Below are 21,462 nucleotides of genomic sequence, written 5' to 3' on the forward strand. Positions count from 1 at the left end.
ACAGCAATCTCCGACCATTACTTAATTTCATATGAGCTACGATTTAGCCATAATAAATATACGTCCCCTCGTTATTCAACAAAGCGCACAATAAAACCATCTACCGCCCTACAATTTACAGAAAATCTCCCAGAGTTATCAACCCCAGTCTCCACTCCATCAGATCCAATTGAACTAGATTTACTATCCGATTATTTAGAAAATACCTTACGATCCACCTTAGAAAATGTGGCCCCACTTAAAATAAAAAGAATAAGGCAGAAAAAGTTCGCCCCGTGGTACAACGATAAAACCCGGACCTTAAAACAAACAGCTCGGAAATTAGAGCGGAAATGGCGTCATACCAAACTAGAAGTGTTCCACACTGCCTGGAAGGACAGCCTTATAGAGTATAGAAATGCTCTCACTGAAGCTCGCTCAGCATATCTGGCCTTGCTGATCGAGAATAATAAGTATAATCCTAGAGTTCTGTTTAATGTGATTTCCCAAATCACACAAAATCAGGCAGGTAATGAACCAGAAATCCCAGCAACTCTCACCAGTGAAGTTTTTATGGACTTCTTTAATAATAAAATTGATAATATTAGACAACAAATTCAACCCACAGTATCAAATTCAAATCCAGCTTTGCTGCCATCTGACTTGGCTGATATAGAACAAAACACAGCTGTAGAAAAGAGTCTGGAAACCTTTCACCCCCTCCCACAGCTAGAGCTAGAGAAGATTATCTCTTCTGCAAATTGCACAACCTGCACACTCGAAGCAATTCCATCAAAATTACTCAAAGAAGTACTGCCAGTTATTATAAACCCTATCTCAACTATTGTAAACTCATCCCTTAGTCTGGGCCATGTACCCAAAGCTTTTAAACTTGCTGTTATCAAACCTCTGATCAAGAAACCAAATCTTGATGTCGCCGTTTTGTCCAATTACAGGCCTGTTTCTAACTTACCGTTTATATCTAAGATCTTAGAAAAAGCTGTGGCCCAACAACTTAGTTCATATCTACACAAGAACCATATATATGAAAAATTTCTGTCTGGATTCAGGCCACACCATAGCACTGAGACGGCTCTAGTTAAGATAACTAATGATCTTCTTCTTGCCTCTGATCAAGGTTACATATCTCTCTTAGTGCTACTTGACCTCAGCGTGGCTTTCGATACAATAGACCACAATATTCTCCTAGAAAGGTTAGAAAACATGGTTGGAGTCACAGGGATGGCCCTATCATGGTTCAGATCTTACCTATCAGAACGTTATCAGTTCGTTAGGGTAAACAATTTATCTTCCAATTATTCAAAAGTGAGATTTGGAATTCCGCAGGGGTCTATATTAGGACCATTACTATTTACACTATACATGTTACCGTTAGGCACAGTTATAAGTAATCATGGCGTAAACTTTCATTGTTATGCAGACGATACTCAACTGTACATATCAGCCAAGCCTGATGACCAACACAGGTTAAAGAATATGGAGGACTGTGTAAAAGACGTGAAAGGCTGGATGTCACGCAACTTCCTCCTATTAAACAGTAACAAAACAGAGGTTCTCCTTCTGGGTCCAAAATTAGCAAGAAGTAAATCACCAGATTTAATCTTAAATCTCGCCGACTTTCCAGCCACACCTGGCTCAGCAGCAAAAATTCTTGGCGTTATAATAGATTCAGATTTATCATTCGATCAACACATAGGCAGCATCACTAGGACAGCTTTTCTACATCTTCGCAACATCGCCAAGATCAGAAATGCCCTGTCCCTGCGTGATGCAGAAACACTAGTACACGCCTTTATTACTTCTAGGCTAGACTACTGTAACGCGCTACTGTCAGGATGCACGAGCAGGAATTTAAACAAACTCCAACTAGTCCAAAACGCCGCAGCCAGGGTCCTCACTAAAACTAGAAAATTTGAGCATATTAGTCCAGTGCTATCATCACTTCATTGGCTACCTATTAAATTCCGTATTGATTATAAAATCCTTTTACTGACTTATAAAGCCCTACATGGTCTTGCTCCTGAATACCTGCAAGACCTTATTTCTCATTATGAGCCATCACGACCACTCAGATCCCAGAGTGCTGGCTTATTAATAGTTCCTAGAATTCAGAAGGTTTCAGCTGGGGGAAGAGCTTTTTCTTATAAAGCCCCCAAACTCTGGAATGATCTTCCAGAAACTGTTCGGGACTCAGACACAGTCTCAATCTTTAAGACTAGGCTGAAAACTCACTTGTTCAGTTTAGCTTTTGGTAGGTAATGTTCCCCCCTAGATAAAGGCAGCAGATCCAGGGGTCCATGGACACAGGGAATTATAGTAAACTGAGACGCTGGTGCTGTCGTCCCGCTGCTCAAACACGGTCACTCAAGTTTGTGGACGGTGGAGTGGAGGGATGCCGAACTGTCTCAGAGTGCTGCCGTGTCTGTGTGTCCTTCTGGTTCTCTCCTTTTAGTTAAGCTGTCATAGTCAGATCTGCCGGAGTCGTTAGCCACACTCTGTAAATGTTTACATTCCCTGTTTATATACAAACGGATAGAACAAAACTAATCCCATTTACCTGCTTTTTTTCCGAGTATACAACTGCCCACATGTCCGGCTGGACACTGAAGGACGACTGACTGCCGAGCCCCCCTGCTACCCACTTCAGACCAGCTGCCCACGCCTACCACCAACCACCTTGGATGAGCTGCCCACCCTACACTGATGTTCTCATAGACTCCTAGATATTCCTAATATCAATATTACTGCTGTTAATATTAGTAGTATAATCACTTGTAGGTAGTTTGACCAGAGGAGGATGGGTCCCCCCTGGTGAGCCTGGTTCCTCCCAAGGTTTCTTCCTCAGTTCTGAGGGAGTTTTATCTTGCCACTGTTGCCCCTGGCTTGCCCACTGGGGGGTTTCTGTACATTCTGTACATTCTTTCAGTCCTGTGGAAACTTTGTCTTTTCTGAAATCCTGTAAAGCTGCTTTGTGACAACATCCGTTGTAAAAAGCGCTATACAAATAAATTTGATTTGATTTGATTTGACTTTACTTGAGTGGGGAGACTATGATAAAAGGAGCTGTGATACATTCTTGTGTAAGGGTCTAGCTGGCCCCCCCTGCTGCCAGCAGAGGGCGACAGTGGTAAGGAGCTGCAGACTAATTAGGCTCAACTCGACACACCTGGTGCGAACCTGGCTCCAGGTCACCTCATTTTCAACATCACAACCACGCACTGCATTGCCTCAATCAATCTCCTTACTCCTTTTCTTTCCACTGGCCTTCATTTCTGCACTTGGGTCTGCCTCCATGCCATCCCTAACATCTTGGTTCACTTAGTACAGGTGCTTGACCGGTCTTGGGCCACACAGGACAAAGAAATGTTAGTGATGTAAATTACTTTATCACATTCATGTCAAATGTTAGTTACTGACTGAATAAGAATTGCATTACTGACATGGGTGGAGCTAAACTGTCATCACAAAAACAATCTAAACACATCAGGCTTTTTTGCAGCTTAGTTTCCTTGTATTATTTATATATATATGTATATGTATATATGGATTGTGGAGTGAATGGCACAGTTTGAAACTTCATCAGTTTAAATACTACAACCAAGACTACAAATAATTTCCCTTAAATGGCCAGGGCCCACCAACAGGCCTAGTTTTATTCCACACATCTACAACCCTGGTTTTATTACATCTGTTTATAACTATTTCCATTACCTGTAGTCACTGAATAATGAGCCGTGACATGGGCGGTTTAAAAACAAGCAAAACTAAGATTACTATAAAAGCATAATATTGTAATAAGTTTAACAATATCAACATAAATATTAGATATATGGATTAGCTGTAAGATTTCACTTGATTCTTTCATTGTACAGATACTGCAGTTGTGAGGTTAAGCAATAACACAGATGTAAAGAAAAGAATAGTGAAAGTCCTTTAGCAGGAAAAAAAATTAGTAAAGCAATCACCATTCCAGTTTGAGAGAAGTAATGAGTCATTTGTAACGGATCTGCCCCAACACTGTGTATAACATTTCAGCACTTTGGGGCAACACAACTAAATCTCTCCATTTTGTCCCCTTTTTGTTGTGTGTTTTTTTTTTTTTTGTTTTTGTTTTTGACAATTTTGAAAATGCCTCTTGGCCTTTACGTTCTATTTAAATTTCATGATAAATGGACAAATTATCGAAGATTACTTTGGGGGGCGGCGTTGTTCCATTGACTTGCATTAAAAGTAAAAGTAGGTTGGGTTTTTTTTATTTTTTATTTTTTCCCCTGTAAAGTTATCATTTTGGAGGTACAAGGTTTTGTTCCAACAGCGATATTTAAATAAAATACAACCTTTTATACTGTGGAGGGCAAAAGTGACGCCAACTGTTAAGACCTACCTGGTTAGCTGAAATGTTAAACTAGTCACAGGTGAGAACCCAATGTCTTTTAATGCAGTTAAAGAGCTAATAAGAACTAAGAGCAATAAAGATAAAATGGAATTTTTGTTGAAGGAAGAGATTTGCCAAGAGGGAGAACAGTAAGGGCTACTACGTGTGTCCTGATCTGCTTTCCAAAAAAGTTATCCATATGTACCTGTTGGACAGTTGCAGCTGCTGTTGCGATTCTGAAAGATGAATGTCTTCAGAGTGCCACCTGCTGTACAAACAGCCCAAACCATCCCATTGTATAGCAGATTTCACAGGGCACTTCAGCTCAGTTCTCTACCCAAACAAAGTACTGGATGACTCATCAGTGGTGGACAGTAACTAAGTGAATGTGATTCATTACTGTACTTAAGTAGTTTTTTCATGTATCTGTACTTGAGCATTTACATTTTGAGTGACTTTTACTTTCACTCCACTACATTTTAAAGTAAAATATCTTACTTTTGACTCCACTACATTGTGAGAAGTCTGTCGTTCCTTTTGGTTTTTGTGTATAAAAATGTAACTTGTCAAAACGGTGCAAAGCAAGAGCACCAATCAGGACACAGCGGTCACTTTGTTCTTGAGCTTGTTTTGACCTGTTGGTCATACCGACCCAGTGCAGCACACGGTTCAACATCAGTGCAGCAGCGTAAAAATTTGGGAGCACAAACGTCACCGAAATGATGAACTAACCTAACTTTGTGTAAATAGAGCACAATATAGAAATATGTCCACATATGCAGTCGTGACTGACGCAGCTTTTTTCTGAATTTATACAAACACCATTTCATTTTATAGTAAATTAGTTTGGGTTAGTTTGTTTATGAACAGAGGCCTACAGATCAACACAGTAAAGGAAAACTTCTTTGTGATTCTGAGTTTAAAGCCAGTTTTTATTCAACTTGTAACTAATTTACAAAGTAATCTTAAACTGAAACTTTGCTTGTGTGTAAAAAGTGATTTCAGAGCTAGTCGGTTCTCCCTGATGGAAACTGTTTACCTTCAGTGTTTTGTGCTTCTGATCATTTTAATAGACGTCAGCATCACTAATGAATGACGTTCTATTAAAAGACTGGTTTACCAAGAGAGATGCTGGAGGACTTTCACATGAAATGAGTTCATGGAGAGTCTTGTTACAAAAATAATAGGACGTTAGTCATAATCTTTTAGTACTTTTACTTTCAATACTTGAGTACATTTGAAGGTAAATACTTTAGTACTTTTACTCAAGTTGAGGTCTAAGGAGTAAGGACTTCTACTTTATTGGAGTAACATTTTTACCTTGGGTATCTCTACTTTAACTCAAGTACATGATTTGTGTACTTCGTCTACCACTGCTCATAATATATACTTACTGGTCTTTTTTTTTTTTCATCAAATTCTATCCATCTGTTCTTTTCAGGTCAGCTTCCCTAATAGGGACGTACTGTTTCTCTGTATCACTTTCTCAGCATTGCCAGAAACCCCCAGGGGTCACCTAAATTTCAAATGGTGTCAAGTAAACTTGAGAAACTCGAGTGTCTACGTCTGAGTCTTCAGTGGATGGCTTTAGCTTAGTTTCATTATGAGCTGTAGCCATTGTACAACTCCAGGTCACAGAGTTGAGACTGTTGAGATTAAAAAAATTTAAAATAGCAATTTGTATTTTTGTAGTACATTGAAAACAATACAATGCACTACATTTTGGATTTGTTTTCATACTGATTCTTGCAACATAAAAAAAAAAAAAGAAAAAAAAAAGCATTTACCTCTTTGTAATGTTGAAAGAAATAGCAACACCACTCAATATGTTTAGGGAACAAAGGCATCAAAGTTTGACTCCTGGCAGGCTAGTCCAGCACCTGCATCCTTCTTGCTGTAGCCAAACATTTATAATACATTTATACTTGCACTGTGTGTTCTCTGAAAAAAATGTCTTAGTCAGCATGTTGATCCAAAATTGGTGTAAAATGGTGTACATTGCCTTTGTCAAAGGCACAGACACAACCCCATATCACTATAGACACTGGCTCTTGGACCTGGTAACAGTCTGAATGATCCTTTTTCAGTTGAAATATTTTTTGTAGTTTTTTAATCATTTCTAAAAAAAGAGACTTTTTAAAAAATATATTGTGGTGTCCGCCACAAGTCACACTCTGCCACAGCTGCTGTGTTGTCAGTTTCCTGGTGTCTGCACCAATGCTACAACAGGAAAATTATGATGGTTTGTAAAGTTCTTGTGCTAGGTAAATGTGTCATCTTTAATTTAAACCTTGCCCTGCAGCTCAGCTCACTTCCTCTAATCTTTTTGTGGTCATCTTGCACATTATCTGTAGTGTGTGTGTGTGTGTGTGTGTGTGTGGTTGCAAGCATGAAGGCATCTCAGAGCTTCTTGACACTCATTTCAGTTCACAAGAAGAAGCTGGCTGTGGCTAGACCTCACATTCAACCATCTGTACTGGTTGATCTCTTTCTCCTCCAATGGGTAGCAGTGCTGTGTGGGTCTTCTTGCCTCTTGAGATGATCATTGCTGTAGCTTGTTGTCTGGGCAACACGCTGGTGATCTGGGCAGTGTGGACATGTGGAGCCCTCAGGCAGCCCACCTTCTGCTTCATTGTGTCCCTCGCTGTGGCTGATTTCCTGGTGGGATTGGTGGCCATCCCCATTGCTGTGCTGGTCGACATTCGCATGACCACCTCCTTTTATGGCTGCCTTTTCATGTGCTGTGTCATCATAATGCTACAAGTGGCTTCTGTCGTCTTACTCCTGGCCATCGCAGTGGACCGTTTTCTCAGAGTGCACATCCCACTGACGTGAGTTGTCCTTATATCTGAAGGAGCTTTTGTCCCGATGGGCCCCTCCCAGTCTCCTCATGTGCTTTTACCTTTTAGTCCTGTCAGGCGCTTCTTTTTTTTTTTTTTTTTTTTTTTTCTTTTCCACCTGTCTCTTGTTATCCCTGTGTTTGCCCTTTGTTTGATGTAAGGCTTGAGTTCGTAGTGTATGTATTGTTTTGAGGAGTTTTTGTGTGTAAGCCTGTCTTGATGTGCTGTTTTGTATAGTTTTGGATTTGTTTGTTTGGTTGTATTTCTTCATGTCCCTCATTCTATCAGTGTTGGATCTTTTGAACCTGGACTGCCATGGCCATGACCCTGGATTTGCCCAAAATAAAACTTGCTGGACTCCGCACATGTATCCGTCTCCTTATCGCTCCTTGTTACAGCTTTAACCATCCTGCACATAACTTCAGATTTTGATTAGTACTGTGACCGTGTGACAGCCGTGTTACTTGTAGAGCAATGTGGTGCTCTGTGGTGTTTATTTTATGTATTAACACTGATACGTTGAAAGTTGCACCTAATAAACTATTTAAGACGCAGAACAAAAACTGATACTATTTATTTCCTTCACAGGTATAAGGCCACAGTCTCTAAGAAACGCTTATGGATCGTGGTGGCACTCTGCTGGGTCAGTGCTGCGTTGCTGAGTTTTATCCCCATGTTTGGATGGCACAGATCTTTGGGTGCAGACAGAATTCAATGCAGCTTCTTAACTGTTATTTCCACTTCCTATGTAGTAAACTTTATTTTCTTCAGCTTCTTTCTTCCTCCTTTGGCTCTCATGACAGGCTTGTACTGTTACATCTTTCTGACCACTCGAAGGCAGTTAAGAGCAAATATCGGTGTGGCTGCCGTGTCCAGCACATATTACCAAAAAGAACACAGACTGGCTGCTTCACTGGTTCTGGTCTTGGTTCTGTTTGTTGTCTGTTGGCTCCCAGTTTTCCTCACAGTCACTGTAAAATTATATAGTCCTAATATTGAGGTGCCCTCTGTTGCCATTGACATAGGTGTCCTCCTCTCCCATGCTAATTCAGCAGTTAACCCCATAGTTTATGCGTTTAAGATCCCCAAGATAAAAGAAGCTTGTAAGAAGCTGTGGAGAAGAGTTTATCATGACCGAGAACAGCAGAGTGAACAGAACAACACACAGAATAATGCAGAAAACACTGGTACAAAAGACAACAGTACAGAAAACAGGAGTACTAACTTGAGCTGATCTGACTTAACCACACCACCTACACAAGAATTGCTGTTTCCAGTATTTGGAATGTATCTCAGATTAAAGTTTACACTCTATTTTAATTTGAGTGATTTGTTTCATTTCAAATCCAGCCCCATTGCCTTATTAGGTGTAAATGAATTACGTTCTGGGTATACAGTATAGTATCTGACGTTTTTCTTGCCAATATTCTGACTACAACTTAAAACATTTTTTACTGTAGTTTTTGTTTGTTTTGTAGCCAAGTACTTCCTTATTCAGAGTAGGAAGCATAGTTTTCCAACTACAGTTTGATTTCTTTCAATGTGGTACTAGACATAGCATATTTTTATTGCAAGTTGCACCTGAATTATGATGTTGGTACACAAAATCAGGTAAAGATGTCTGACTTTATCATATCTGTGCATTGACAGCACAATCTGAATATTTTGTTAAAGGTTTTTATCAAGCAAATGTGGCACGTTGTGAAACTCAGATCTGAGGTGTACATTTTGGTGCAGGATTGTGAAGAAATTGTTGTAAAAAAACAAATGATCCCCTTCATATAGTCAAAGGTATGTAATCAATAAAAGTGAGCTAATGCTGCTTCAGCTTGAAGATGGTCTCTTGCTGCTTTCAAGTGCAAGTGTGGTTTTCTCTGAGAAGTTCACCCAGCATGCACATTCATGTGGTTTATGTCGGAGATGAACAGAACACCTGAGGTTTTGTAATGAGTATTGCAGTTTATCTTGCTGGCTCCTATCCATTTTGGCCTATTTTACAGGCATTTTGAAATATTTAACTTTTTTATAATTAAAAGATTAAAATGAAAAATTGTAACAGTTGATTCTCAGGAATGTGAGAAGGATCCATGTGCAGGTTAAAGGTGGTTTAATAAAACAGGGAAATCCAAGGGGCAAGGTCAAGGACAGAAAAGGAGGTCAAAAGCCAAAAAGCAGTCAGCAAAAAAAAAAGCAAAAATATCCAAAAGGGCAAGAGCAAAAATCTGTCCAAAGAGCAGGCAACAGTCCAAAACACCCCAAAAAAAAAGAAAAAAAAAAGAGATAGTGAGGAACTGGTAATACTTCAAAGTGTGAGTGCAACTGAGGTTTTAATAGCAGAGTAGGGTGGAAATGAGGATCAGGTGGGGCTCATTAGGGTTTGTCATGGTGATGGTGTTAGAACTCGGGAGAGGAAGACCTCTGGTGGCCAGAAGGAGATTGCATCTTTTACTGTTTTATTCTCTTATTTTCATTTTTGTCTTAATTCATTTGTCAGCAAAGTGCAGTAGCTTAATGAGTCTGAGGGGCGCAGATGTTTGTCAGCTTTTAGACATGTCTGTGCATATTTGATAGCTTCTGGGAGCAACTAAATGCAGCCTACAGTGCCTGAAGGCTGCCTCACCACATACATTTACAGCATTTAGCAGACACTCTTATCCAGAGCGACTTACAAGAAGTGCTTTGTCAATCTAGAGAAAGTATCTTTCCTAGTTATCAATAAGCTAGAGAGAGAGTCTTGAGCTCGGGTACTGCTAGAAAGTCACTGTTGATACCCAAAGAAAAGGAGCAGAGTTGAACACAGAACTCACAATCAACAATACAATACAATAAACTACAATACACAGTGCATTACAATACATTATGTAAGTGCAGCACGATATAATGCAATCAATACATAATTCAATGCTCATTCAAGTGCTGTGTAAAGAGATGTCTTCAGTCTATGTTTGAAGACAGAGACGGGAGTTCATTCCACCACTTGGGAACATTCTTGATGCTTGTCATCTATGTGCCTTGAAGGAGGGCGGGTCAAGCTGAGCTGTACTCAAAGGTCGAAGGGCTCGTGGTACAGTTTGAGATTTCACCATTGCCATCAAGAAGGTAGGGTCTGGTCCATTTTTGGCTTTGTAGGCAAGCATTAGGGTTTTAAATCTGATGCATGCAGCTACAGGAAGCCAGTGAAGGGAGCGCAGAAGTGGGGTGATGTGGCTGAACTTGGGGAGATTGAAGACCAGCCGTGTTGCCGCATTCTGGATGAGTTGCAGAGGCTTGGTGGTCTGCATGGGAAGACTAGTCAAGCATCATGATGAGATCATGATCATGATGAGGACCTGTGGTTGCAGGGATGAATATCAGCTCAGCTTTACTGGGATTGAACTTCAGGTGGTGAGCTGCCATCCATAAAGAGATGTCTGACAGACATGCCGAGATGCGCCTGGAAACCAGTTTGTCAGAGGATGAGAGAGAAAGCATTAGTTGAGTGTCATCAGCATAACAGTGATGAGAGAAACCATGAGAAGATATTACATCACCAAGAGAGCTAGTGTAAAGAGAAAAAAGAGGACCCAGCACCGAGCCTTGTGGGACACCAGTGGAGAAACTGCATGGAGAGGATGTGAACCCTCTCCATGGTACCTGATGAGAGCAATCTTCCAGATAGGACTCGAACCACTTTCATATATATTTCTGGGTTCAAGGCACTGACCAGACTCTAGTGATCTGAGATGCTTAATAGGGCTAGAGTTCAAATACTATGGACAGAGGGTCCTGGACTTGCCATGAAAGTAAAGGGACCCTGCATAACTGACAACTTATGTCCTTTCATAAAATGATTTGGTAAAATTAATGGCATCACACAAAGTGACCACCTTCTTTCCTAAGCTTTCATCATGTTTAACATTTAGATTCCTCCCCCTGGATGACCTTGAATCCCTAACATAGCTTAGTGCACTGGATTAAACAGTTGAGTCACTCTGATTTAGAACTGGGGGAAGATTTAAAACTCAAGTTCCTGAGAAAGTTTATGTACTATTGGCTTTTAGTTAACAGCAGCTATCAAAATGTAGAGAAAATGAATGCTATCAGTCATGCCATACACCAGCTAAAGTTCACTATTTCCAAAAGTATTCACTTATCCACCCAAATCATTGAATTAAGGTGTTCCAATCATTTCCATGGCCACAGGTGTATAAAACCAAGCACCTAGGCCTGCAGACTGCTTCTACACACATTCGTGAAAGAATGGGTTGCTCTCAGGAAGTCAGTGAATTCCAGCGTGGTACCGTGATCGGATGCAACTCTAGTTGAAAAATTTCCTCACTACTAAATATTCCAGTCAACTGGAGAGATTGGGAACTACAGCAACTTTATAATATGACATAAAATGACAGAGCGGGGTCAGCAGATGCTGAGGCACATAGTGTGAAGAGGTCGCCAACTTTCTGTAGTCAATCGCTACAGGCCTCCAGATCAGCTCAAGAACAGCATAGAGCTTCATGGAATGGGTATCCATGGCCAAGCAGCTGGATCAAAGCCTTGCATCACCAAGTGCAATGCAAAGCGTTGAATGGAGTGGTGTAAAGCACCGCCACTGGACTCTAGAGCAGTGGAGATGTGTTCTTTGGAGTGACCAATCACACTTCTCCATCTGGCAATACAATGGACAAGTCTGGTTTTGGCAGTTGCGAGGAGAGCAGTACTTGTCTGACTGCATTGTGGCAAGTGTAAAGTTTGGTGGAGTGGGGGATTATGGTGTGGGGTTGTTTTTCAGGAGTTGGCCTCGGCCCCTTAGTTCCAGTGAAAGGAGCTCTTAATGCTTAAACAGACCAAAAAATTGTGGACAACTTTTCACTTCAACTTTGGGGGAACAGTTTGGGGACGGCCCCTTCCTGTTCCAACATGACTGTGCACCAGTGCACAGAGCAAGGTCCATAAACACATGGATGAATGAGTTTGGTGTGGAAGAACTTGACTGGCCTACACAGAGTGCTGACCTCAACCTGGTAGAACACCTTTTGGGATGACTTGCGTAGACTGCGAGCCAGGTCTTCTCGCCCAACATCAGTGTCTGACCTCACAAATGCACTTCTGAAAGACTGGTCAAAAATTCCCATGAACGTACTCCTAAACCTTGTGGAAAGCCTTTCCAGAAGTGTTGAAGCTGTTAGAGCTGCAAAGGATGGGCTGACATCATATTAAACCCTGTGGATTAAGAATGGATCTGTTTCATATGCGTGTAAAGGCAGAATAGCGAATACTTTTCCAACAAATACACTATATTTCCAAAAGATTAATTTGAGATGCCATTGGGTGTAGTTCACACTAGCCCATTGCTTTGTGATTTTAAGGCCATATCGTTGTTGTCAGAGCAAACTTTAGAAAAGAAGGAAAAACATTAATGACTAATAATGGAAGTTAAGGTACCAGTTTTGTTTTCAAAGTTTTTAGACCATATCTGTTCTCTGTTCTTCATAAAATTAAGACAATATTATGGGTACCTTGAGTTTTCAAATTATATAAAAAATAAACATTTACCCATTTTGTCCAGAAAATCATAATTTATGGAAAATACTACAAATACAACATATAAATGTTGATTAGATTTTTTTTTTTCTCTTCAATATATGCCCATTTTGAATTTGATGCCAACAGCATATTCCAAAAAGTTGGAACGGGGACATGTTTACCACCGTTTAATCACCTTCTTTTAACAAAACTCTGTAAGTGTTTGGGCACTGAGGAGACCAATCGCTGTAGTTTTTTAAAGTGAGTGGGATATCTCATGTAACACTCAGACAGGGTAGTGAGATGCAAAAGCAGAGAATCTTTAATGCACAAAAATCCACAGAGCAAAAATTGGAGTACAGACAGGCAAAGAGTCCAAAAAAAAAAAAAACAGGAAAGACCAGCTCAGTAAAGGATTCAAGGAGATTTTGTCATTCGCATCACATGGTACATGAGGTGAAATGAAATTAAGATCTCATGGTCCAGTTTACATCCAAGAGCTGTTATTAAAATAGATAAATATAAGGTAAATACACAAGAGAGGGAGAGTAGGCAGTTAGCAGCAATATGAAGTCCAGAGTGCAAGTTTGCTATAGCAGCATGATATTGAATTGAGCAGTAGATAAAGTGTCTAGATAAAGTGTCTCAGTATGGTTTAAAGTGAGTGTTTGTAACAGTAATTGGAATTTAAGAGCCTTACAGCTTCTGGTATGAAGCTGTTTGAGTCTGGTTGTTTTGCACTTGATGCTCCGCAGCCTCCTGCCTGAGGGGAGCGGGACAAAAAGTGCGTGTGCTGGGTGGGTGGGATCCTTCCCGATGCAGGTAGCCCTTTTCCTGCATCTGGAGGTGTAAATGTCTGTGGTGCTGGGGAGGCTGACTCCAACAATTCTCTGTGCAGCCTTCACCACCCTCTGCAGAGATTTCCTATCTGCAGCAGAGCAGCTTCCATGCCACACGTTGATGCTGGAGCACACGACGCTCTCCACCACACATCTGTAGAAGGAGGTGAGGACTGCCCTCCTGAGTCCAGCTCGTCTCAGCCTCCTGAGGAAGTAGAGCCGCTGATGTGCCTTCCTGACCAGAGTGGAAGTGTTGTTGCTCCAGGTGAGGTTGCTGCTCAGGTGCACACCCAAGTACCTGTAGCTGTCGACCACTTCCACCTCAGAACCTCCAATGTGCAGAGGGAGGTGGTCATGATGGCCCCTTCTGAAGTCCACAATCATCTCCTTCGTCTTCTTTACGTTGATGCAGAGGTTGTTCTCTCTGCACCAACCCTCCAGGTGTTCCACCTCCTGCCTGTAGTTGGACTCATCCCTGTTTGTGATGCATCCAACCACTGCTGTGTCGTCCGCAAACTTCACAATATGACAGCCTGGATGGATAGGTGAGCAGTCATATGTAAGCAGTGTAAACAGGAGGGGGCTCAACACACAGCCCTGAGGGGAGCCAGTGCTGAGGATTATGGTGGGGGAGATGTTGTGAATCCTCACAGACTGCGGCCTGTTGGTCAGGAAGTCTAGGACCCAGTTGCACATGGAAGAGCTCAGTCCAAGTGAGGAGAGTTTTGTTATCAGGGTCTGAGGAATCATGGTGTTGAAAGCAGATGTGAAATCCACAAAGAGCATACGAACATAGGAATCCTTCTGATCCAGGTGGGTGAGGGCAGTGTGGACCACAGAGGAGATGGCATCCTCTGTGGATCGATTCCTCCTGTACGCATACTGGTGTGGATCCACAGTGACGTTGATGGTGGCTTTGATGTGGGTCTGAACCAGTCTTTCAAAGCACTTTGTTACTATCGGCGTGAGGGCTACTGGCCGGTAGTCATTCAGACCCGTCACTGCAGAGCTCTTGGGGCTCTTGGGGATGATGGTGGCAGTCTTCATGCAGGTGGGGACTGCTGCCTGGATGAGGGAGGCGTTAAAGATGTCCACCAGGACACTGAGACACTGAGAGTGTCAATACCTCCCGCAAGGAGGCAGTGTGATAGTCTGGGTTATAAAGGGTGGCTGATTAGCAGATCGTAGGCAGGTGTGTGAGTGTGGGAGGAGTCAGCTTCTCAATATTCCGGAGAAGCTGCTCACTGAATGAAGGAACGTCCAGTAGGCGTGACTGCTCACTTGGCTGTATCTATATGAAAAAATCCTGAGTGGATCATTTCAAGATCAAGATTTTGACCATTTTTTTTTTCCCCACCAAAACAATGAAATCAGAAGTTTTATTCATTTTATTCAATGAACAGGATTCACAGACTAGGAATTTGCTTCGGCGTGAAGGTGCAACATAAAAACAAGTAGTAATAGGCATGCAAAATTAAGTCCACATAAATAAATATTCTATGCAAAAATAAAATATAGAATGAATAAAAATACAAAAGGCATGTACAACGTACTATATACAACAGTGCACGTGGAGTAGTGCAATTCAAGTAAAGTAACCAAGGCAGGGTTATAAAGAGGTAGGTGACGTGATTATATATTGTTCTTGAGTCCAATGGCAGAGGGGAAGAAACTGTTCCTGTGGCGGTAGGTTCTGGTCCGAATGGACCGACGCCTCCTGCCCGAGGGGAGTGGATCAAATAGTCCGCGTGTGGGGTGAGAAGGGTCTGCTATAATCCGATCCGCTCTCCCCACAGTCCTGGAGATGTACAGGTCTTGGAGAGATGGGAGGCTGCAGCCTATCACCTACTCAGCGGAGTGCACAATGCGCTGCAGCATTTGTCTGTCCCTGGCAGTGGCCCCAGTATACCACACTGTGATGGAGGAGCTGAGGATGGACTCGATGATGGGCGTGTAGAACTGTACCATCAGCTGGGCCGGCAGTTTGGCTTTCCTCAGCTGCCGCAGAAAGTACATCCTCTGCTGGGCCTTCTTGATGAGGGAGCTGATGTTCAGCTCCCACCTGAGGTCCTGGGTGATGGTGGTGCCAAGGAACCGGTAACAGTCCACAGTGGTGATGGGGATGTCGGTAAGGATAAGGGGGGGCAGGGGGCTTGTGGCTTTCCTGAAGTCCACAGTCATCTCCACTGTCTTCTGGGCATTGAGCACCAAGTTGCTGTTGCTGCACCAGGTCACCAGCCGGTCCACCTCCTTCCTGTAGGCAGACTCATCACTGTCTGAGATGAGTCCAATGAGGGTGGTGTCGTCCGCAAACTTAATCAGTTTGACAAAGTCATGGATGGAGGTGCAACAGTTGGTGTACAGGGAGAAGAGACTTCAAAATGTGAATAGAAGTCATTAAGGTCGTTAGCCAGTTTGAAATCTTCTGAACAATGAGGTGCTCTGGGCCTATAGTTGGTGATCTCTTTCAGCCCCCTCCATACAGTGGCAGAGTCGTTAGCATAGAACCGCTGCTTCAGACGAGCATTGTACTTGGATTTAGCCTTTAACACCTCCCTGCTAAATTCATACTTTGCACCTCTGTAGCTGACACTGTCTCCCTCTCTGAAAGCAACCTCTTTCTGCTGGCGAAGTTGTCTGAGTTTTGGCGTGAACCAGGGTTTATCATTATTAAAAGTGATTCTGGAGCGTGATGGGATGATGCTGTCTTCACAGAAATGTATATATGACGTCATGGTATCTGTGTATTCATCTAAGCTGCCTGTAGAAGCCTTGAACATGTCCCAGTCTGTGGTGTCCAAACACGTGCGTAGCTCCTCCACAGCTTCACTGGTCCACTTTTTATATGTCCTCACGACAGGTTTAGAGAGCTTTAGTCTCTGTCTGTACGCAGGGATCAGGTGAACCATGACATGATCTGAGAGTCCTAAAGCCGCACAGGGCACAGCACAGTAAGCACCACTCACTGTAGTGTAACAGTGATCCAACGTGTTCCCCTCTCTGGTCGGGCATGTGACAAACTGTTTGTATTTCGGTAGTTCATGACTAAGTTTCCCTTTGTTAAAATCTCCGAGGATTATAACAAGGGAGTCTGGTAAAAACCGATCCACGTCCATAATCTGGTCCGCCAGAGCGCGCTCAGCTTCGTGCACATCGGCGCTTGGTGGAATGTAAATAGTGGCCAGAATAAATGAGGAAAACTCACATGGAGCGTAGAACGGCTTACAGTTAATGAAAATGTATTCCAGAGAAGGAGAGCAGTGTTGGGAAATCACTGTCACATTGGAGCACCAGGCGTTGTTGATATAGAAACAGACTCCTCCACCTTTCGTTTTACCTCCGGCAAGTTCCCGTTGTCTGTCCGTGCGGAGGAGCTGGAATCCCTCAAGATGGAGCGCACAGTCCGGGGTCTGTGTGTTCAACCATGTCTCGGTGAAGCACAACACACTAGAGGAGGAAAAGTCGCTATTTCTTCTCATCAGCAGCGCTATCTCGTCCATTTTATTGGAGAGTGAGCGGACGTTGGAGAGGAAAATCCCAGGTAGGGGCGTGCGCGTCCCCCGTGTGCGAAGGCACACGAGTAAACCAGCTCGCTTCCCTCTTCGGCGGCGTCTCACTTTTTTGTTTATAAAGTGCACTAATAATGCAGCAGGCACCAGAAAAACTGGTGAAATGTCTGCAGGGGTTGTTGTTCTGATGTTTAGTAGCTCCTCGCGGCTGTAGGAGCACGAAGACACACGAATAACGCACAAAAACAAACAAAACAAAGAGCACCCGAACGCCAGGGCAGCCGTACGTGGCGCCATCTTGGATAGAAGCAGAAATGAGAGTATTACTATAATACTTGCAGAGCTGAAATAAAAGAAGGAAGATTATGCATAATATATGAACACTGAACTACAAATTACATGCATGCATGTTTTGTTTTGCAAAATTAGGCCTTCTCCAAAGGCCTGAAACCCCCTGAGGGTTCCCCTATAGTGGCATAGTGGCTTAAGGCTGCCTCACCATGTATACCTCTGGTTCGCATGCTAGGAGGAGAGGGTACTGGACCTGCCATAAAATTAAAGGGACCCTGCAAAATGGCAACTTATGTCCTTTCATAAAATTAAGATTAATACTCTCACACAAAGTGACCATGCTCTTTCCTAAGTTTTCATCATGTTTAACTTTAGATTCCTCCCACTGGATGAACTGTAAACAACTGTTCAGTCCAGTGCACTGAGCTGAGTCACTCTGGTTTAAAAGTGGGATAAATACACATGCATGTTTTTGTTTTGCAAAATCATTAGGCCTTCTCCAAAGGCCTGGAACAACCTGAGGGTTCCTCTTTTTTCAAGTCTTGAGTCAACATATGACTCAAGTCTAAGTTGCTGACTTGAGTCCCCAACTCTGGATTTAACAGAACAATTTTTTCATGAAAACTGTTTTTGTAAAACTGTACGCTCAGTACTTGTGTTTGTTTCTGTGTATATTGTAGTGTTGGCATAGAAGAAAATGTGAAAAACCACAGTGTATAGGCAAACGTTGTTTTATTTTGAACAGGCAACAAGACATGCCCAGACAAGGCAGAAGGTAACAGACAAGTACACAGCATCTGTGGAAGGTGGACACTTCAACGCACTGCAAACTGACCTTCCTCAGTCACAATTACTCCAAGCACCAGAACTACACTAATAATATCAATAACAGTAACAGCAGCAGCAGTACCTTTTAACCCAGGTGCCACTTGCAGTGCAGCCCATGGAGGACAACAAAATATTAACTATTTAGAGGATGTGCTTTAATAGATTCGGGCATGTTTCACAACGCCACCGTAGTTCTGCTGCGTCACATGTAAACATAAAACACAGGAACATGCAAGTTTTCATCAGAATACACAAGGAAGTCTAGCCACAGCCAGCTCCTTAAACTCTATCATCGCTTGTTGATCTTTCTCCTCCAATGGGTCCCGGTACTCTATGGATCTTCTTGACTTTTGAAATGATCATTGCTGTAACTTGTTGTCTGGGCAATGCGCTGGTGATCTGGGCAGTGTGGACATGTGGAGCCCTCAGTCAGCCCACCTTCTGCTTCATTGTGTCCCTCGCTGTGGCTGATTTCCTGGTGGGGTCTGTGGTCATCCCTGTGTCTGTGCTTGTGGATATTGGTATAAACACCTCTTTTCATGGCTGCCTTTTCATGTGTGGTGTCATCATAATGCTACAAGTGGCTTCTGTCGCTTTACTCCTGGCCATCGCAGTGGACCGTTTTCTCCGTGTGCGAATCCCTCTGACGTGAGTGGTTTTTCATCCTTATATCTGAAGGAGCTTTAAGCATCCTGCAGATAAATAACTTCAGATTTCAGTTTTGTACTGTGCTACGTTTTGGCTACTTGAGCAATATGAAGTTGAAATTGTTGTAAAACTGATGTTGGCACCTCCTTCTAATCTTATTAAACTGTTTAAGAAATAGAACATTTATTTCTTTTACAGGTATAGGTCTACAGTCTCTAAAAAACGTTCTTGGATCGTGGTGGCACTCTGCTGGGTCACTGCTGCGCTGCTGAGTTTTATCTCCATATTTGGATGGCACAGATCTTTGGGTGCGGACAGCACTGAATGCAGATTCTTTAATGTTATCTCCTATTCATACGTAGTTTACTTCATATTCTTCAGCTTATACCTTCCTCCACTGGCTATAGTGACAGGCTTGTACTGTTACATCTTCCTCACCACTCGAAGGCAGTTAAGAGCAAATATATGTGTGGCTGCCATGTCCAGCACATACTACCAAAGAGAACATAGACTGGCTGCTTCACTGGTTCTGGTCTTGGTTCTGTTTGTTGTCTGTTGGCTCCCTCTGTTCCTCATGGTTACTGTAAGATTATATGGTCATAACATTATGGTGCCCTCTGTTGCCATTGACATGGGTGTCGTCCTCTCTCATGCTAATTCAGCAGTTAACCCCATAGTTTATGCGTTTAAGATCCCCAAGATAAAAGAGGCGTGTAAGAAGCTGTGGAGAAGAGTCTGTCCTGACAGAGAACAGCAGAGTGGCCAGCCTGAGACCCAGAATAATACAGACAGAAACATGATCTTCACAGAAAACACCGGAACAAAATACAACAGTACAGAAAACAGAAGTGCTACACAGCCGCCGGTGTTGTAATAACCTACTGCAACTGCTGACTTACAGTATATGAGACGCAAAGACTATAATTGCTGTTTACAAAATTATGATTGACCTCTCAGCTATCAAAGGAAAACCTTTGGCACTGTTGGAACGATTTGTTGTTTTATCTTAAAAATTCAAACCCCATTTGTGTGAAAGTTAAGGCACTTTGTAAAATGCAATAAAACCATTTAGTGTGATTTTGTGAAATTCTTTTGAATCTTTTTAACTGGCACAAGTACATAGAAATCACTTAATGTTTTGATTGACCAGCTTGATTGTAATTTGTTAATAAAAACACATTTTGAATTGGGACAGGGCAAAAAGAGAGCAAAGAGTATACAGAATATTCAAGTTATCATGACTGGGTATAGAAGGAGTGTCCACTAAAGGCTTGGTCTCAGCAAGCAAAGACGGACTCCATAGATTCCTGAGCAGCTGAGTCTTGGTTCAGGCAAGAATGGGCAAAATTTAGTGTCCTCAGTTCCAGTAAAAACTTTAATGAAAAGAAAAGGTGATATTATACAGTGGTAAACATCTGTCTCTGGGTGTGTTGCAGACATCCAATTCTACATTTTTAAGTTCTAGAACATTGGAAATCTTTGTACTTTTATCAGTTAAATAGAATTTCAAGAGAATTTAAAAATGACAGATTTGGGGGTCACAATTTGGAAATGTTGGAATAGCAGTTTGGCGAACATGCTCTCGCAGCCCAATGGAATATTAAGAAAATTTGATAAGAGGCTGGAAATTCTAAGACGGTGCATTTATAATGCCGGTTGGACAGAGGAAGCTTATGCTTGTGCCCAAAACACGGAGGAGTGAAGTGGAATCCCTGTCAGAAGAAGCTAATACTAAAGTGGATAAAGGCGATGAGGCCGAGCTTCAAGCCACATGGGGCGATAGCACTGACAGAATGGACAGCAGGATTACAACTGAGGTTCTCAAAAGTCTGGAGGCGCTGTTCGACAAAAAAGACTGATCCACCTTTTGCAAAGGCTAGAGGCGTGTGCTGCTGACATCTCAAAAATTGAATCACGAATGACTGAAGCAGATGCTCACGTATTAATTTCAGGAATTCTACCTGGTTAGGTTGTGGGCCAGAAGGATTCCCATTGCCATGTTCTACCCAGCGGTCCTCCGTGGCGGTGAAATTTTTCAACCAACCGTGGAATGTTGAGGCTCTCCTGAACAGCTTGCAGGTGAAGGCTTCACCTACATTGTCTCGTCCTCCAGGGGAGCTGTTGACCTCTAATTGAGGTGGACGAGAAGCTGCCAATAGTCAATGTAATGTTTGAAGGCTAAAGTTTAGTATAACTTTTGATGCAGTAGTAAATTTGTTGTTAATGGCTATGTTGTTACCTTCAAAGTTGGTATTTTTAGCTTTTAAATGCCTGTTGGAGTTAAATGAGGCTCTATATGGGTTGAAAACAAGGTTACCAGGTACTGTGCTGTTGGTTATTTGTTCCCTCTTACTTTGTATTTTGCTTAGTGAAATGTTTTAGTTTGTATTATTGCAGCTGTGAGGCACTCGCTATGTTTTGCTGTAGCATGTCCATCTCTGCCAAAGTCTATTCTGGTTCAGCATCCTTTCCATTAATTCTGGTGAGGGTAGCTTTTTGCCTTTGGTGGATAAAAAAGACCACAGTCAGACCCTTATGAATGTTTTTGTTCATATATTATGGCAAACAACGTGTTTTGTTTCTTACTCTGTATTGTGCTCTAACATTGTTTCGTGTTTACTTTCTTTACA

The 21,462-nt window shown here is 42.2% G+C and overlaps 2 protein-coding genes across 3 annotated transcripts; both read left to right on the forward strand.

Annotated features, from left to right (window-relative positions):
• The first annotated feature begins 6,816 nt into the window (after nt 1-6,816).
• Nucleotides 6,817-8,535, forward strand: LOC108433661 (adenosine receptor A1-like). The gene is made up of 2 exons (XM_017708376.2): nt 6,817-7,206; nt 7,804-8,535. The coding sequence occupies exons 1-2, from the start codon at nt 6,875-6,877 to the stop codon at nt 8,447-8,449; spliced, it is 978 nt and encodes a 325-aa protein (XP_017563865.1). The 5' UTR covers nt 6,817-6,874; the 3' UTR covers nt 8,450-8,535.
• Nucleotides 8,536-18,415: 9,880 nt separating this feature from the next.
• On the forward strand, nt 18,416-21,155 carry LOC108433674 (adenosine receptor A1-like). Of its 2 annotated transcripts, none has more exons than XM_017708392.2 (2): nt 18,416-18,832; nt 19,031-21,155. In XM_017708392.2, the coding sequence occupies exons 1-2, from the start codon at nt 18,501-18,503 to the stop codon at nt 19,704-19,706; spliced, it is 1,008 nt and encodes a 335-aa protein (XP_017563881.1). In that variant the 5' UTR covers nt 18,416-18,500; the 3' UTR covers nt 19,707-21,155. The 2 variants fall into 2 exon arrangements, with proteins under 2 accessions (XP_017563881.1, XP_037390679.1); XM_037534782.1 differs by having other exon boundaries at nt 20,802-21,155.
• Nucleotides 21,156-21,462: the final 307 nt, after the last annotated feature.

This window comes from Pygocentrus nattereri, chromosome 26 (genome assembly GCF_015220715.1).
Source record: "Pygocentrus nattereri isolate fPygNat1 chromosome 26, fPygNat1.pri, whole genome shotgun sequence".
NCBI lineage: Eukaryota > Metazoa > Chordata > Actinopteri > Characiformes > Serrasalmidae > Pygocentrus > Pygocentrus nattereri.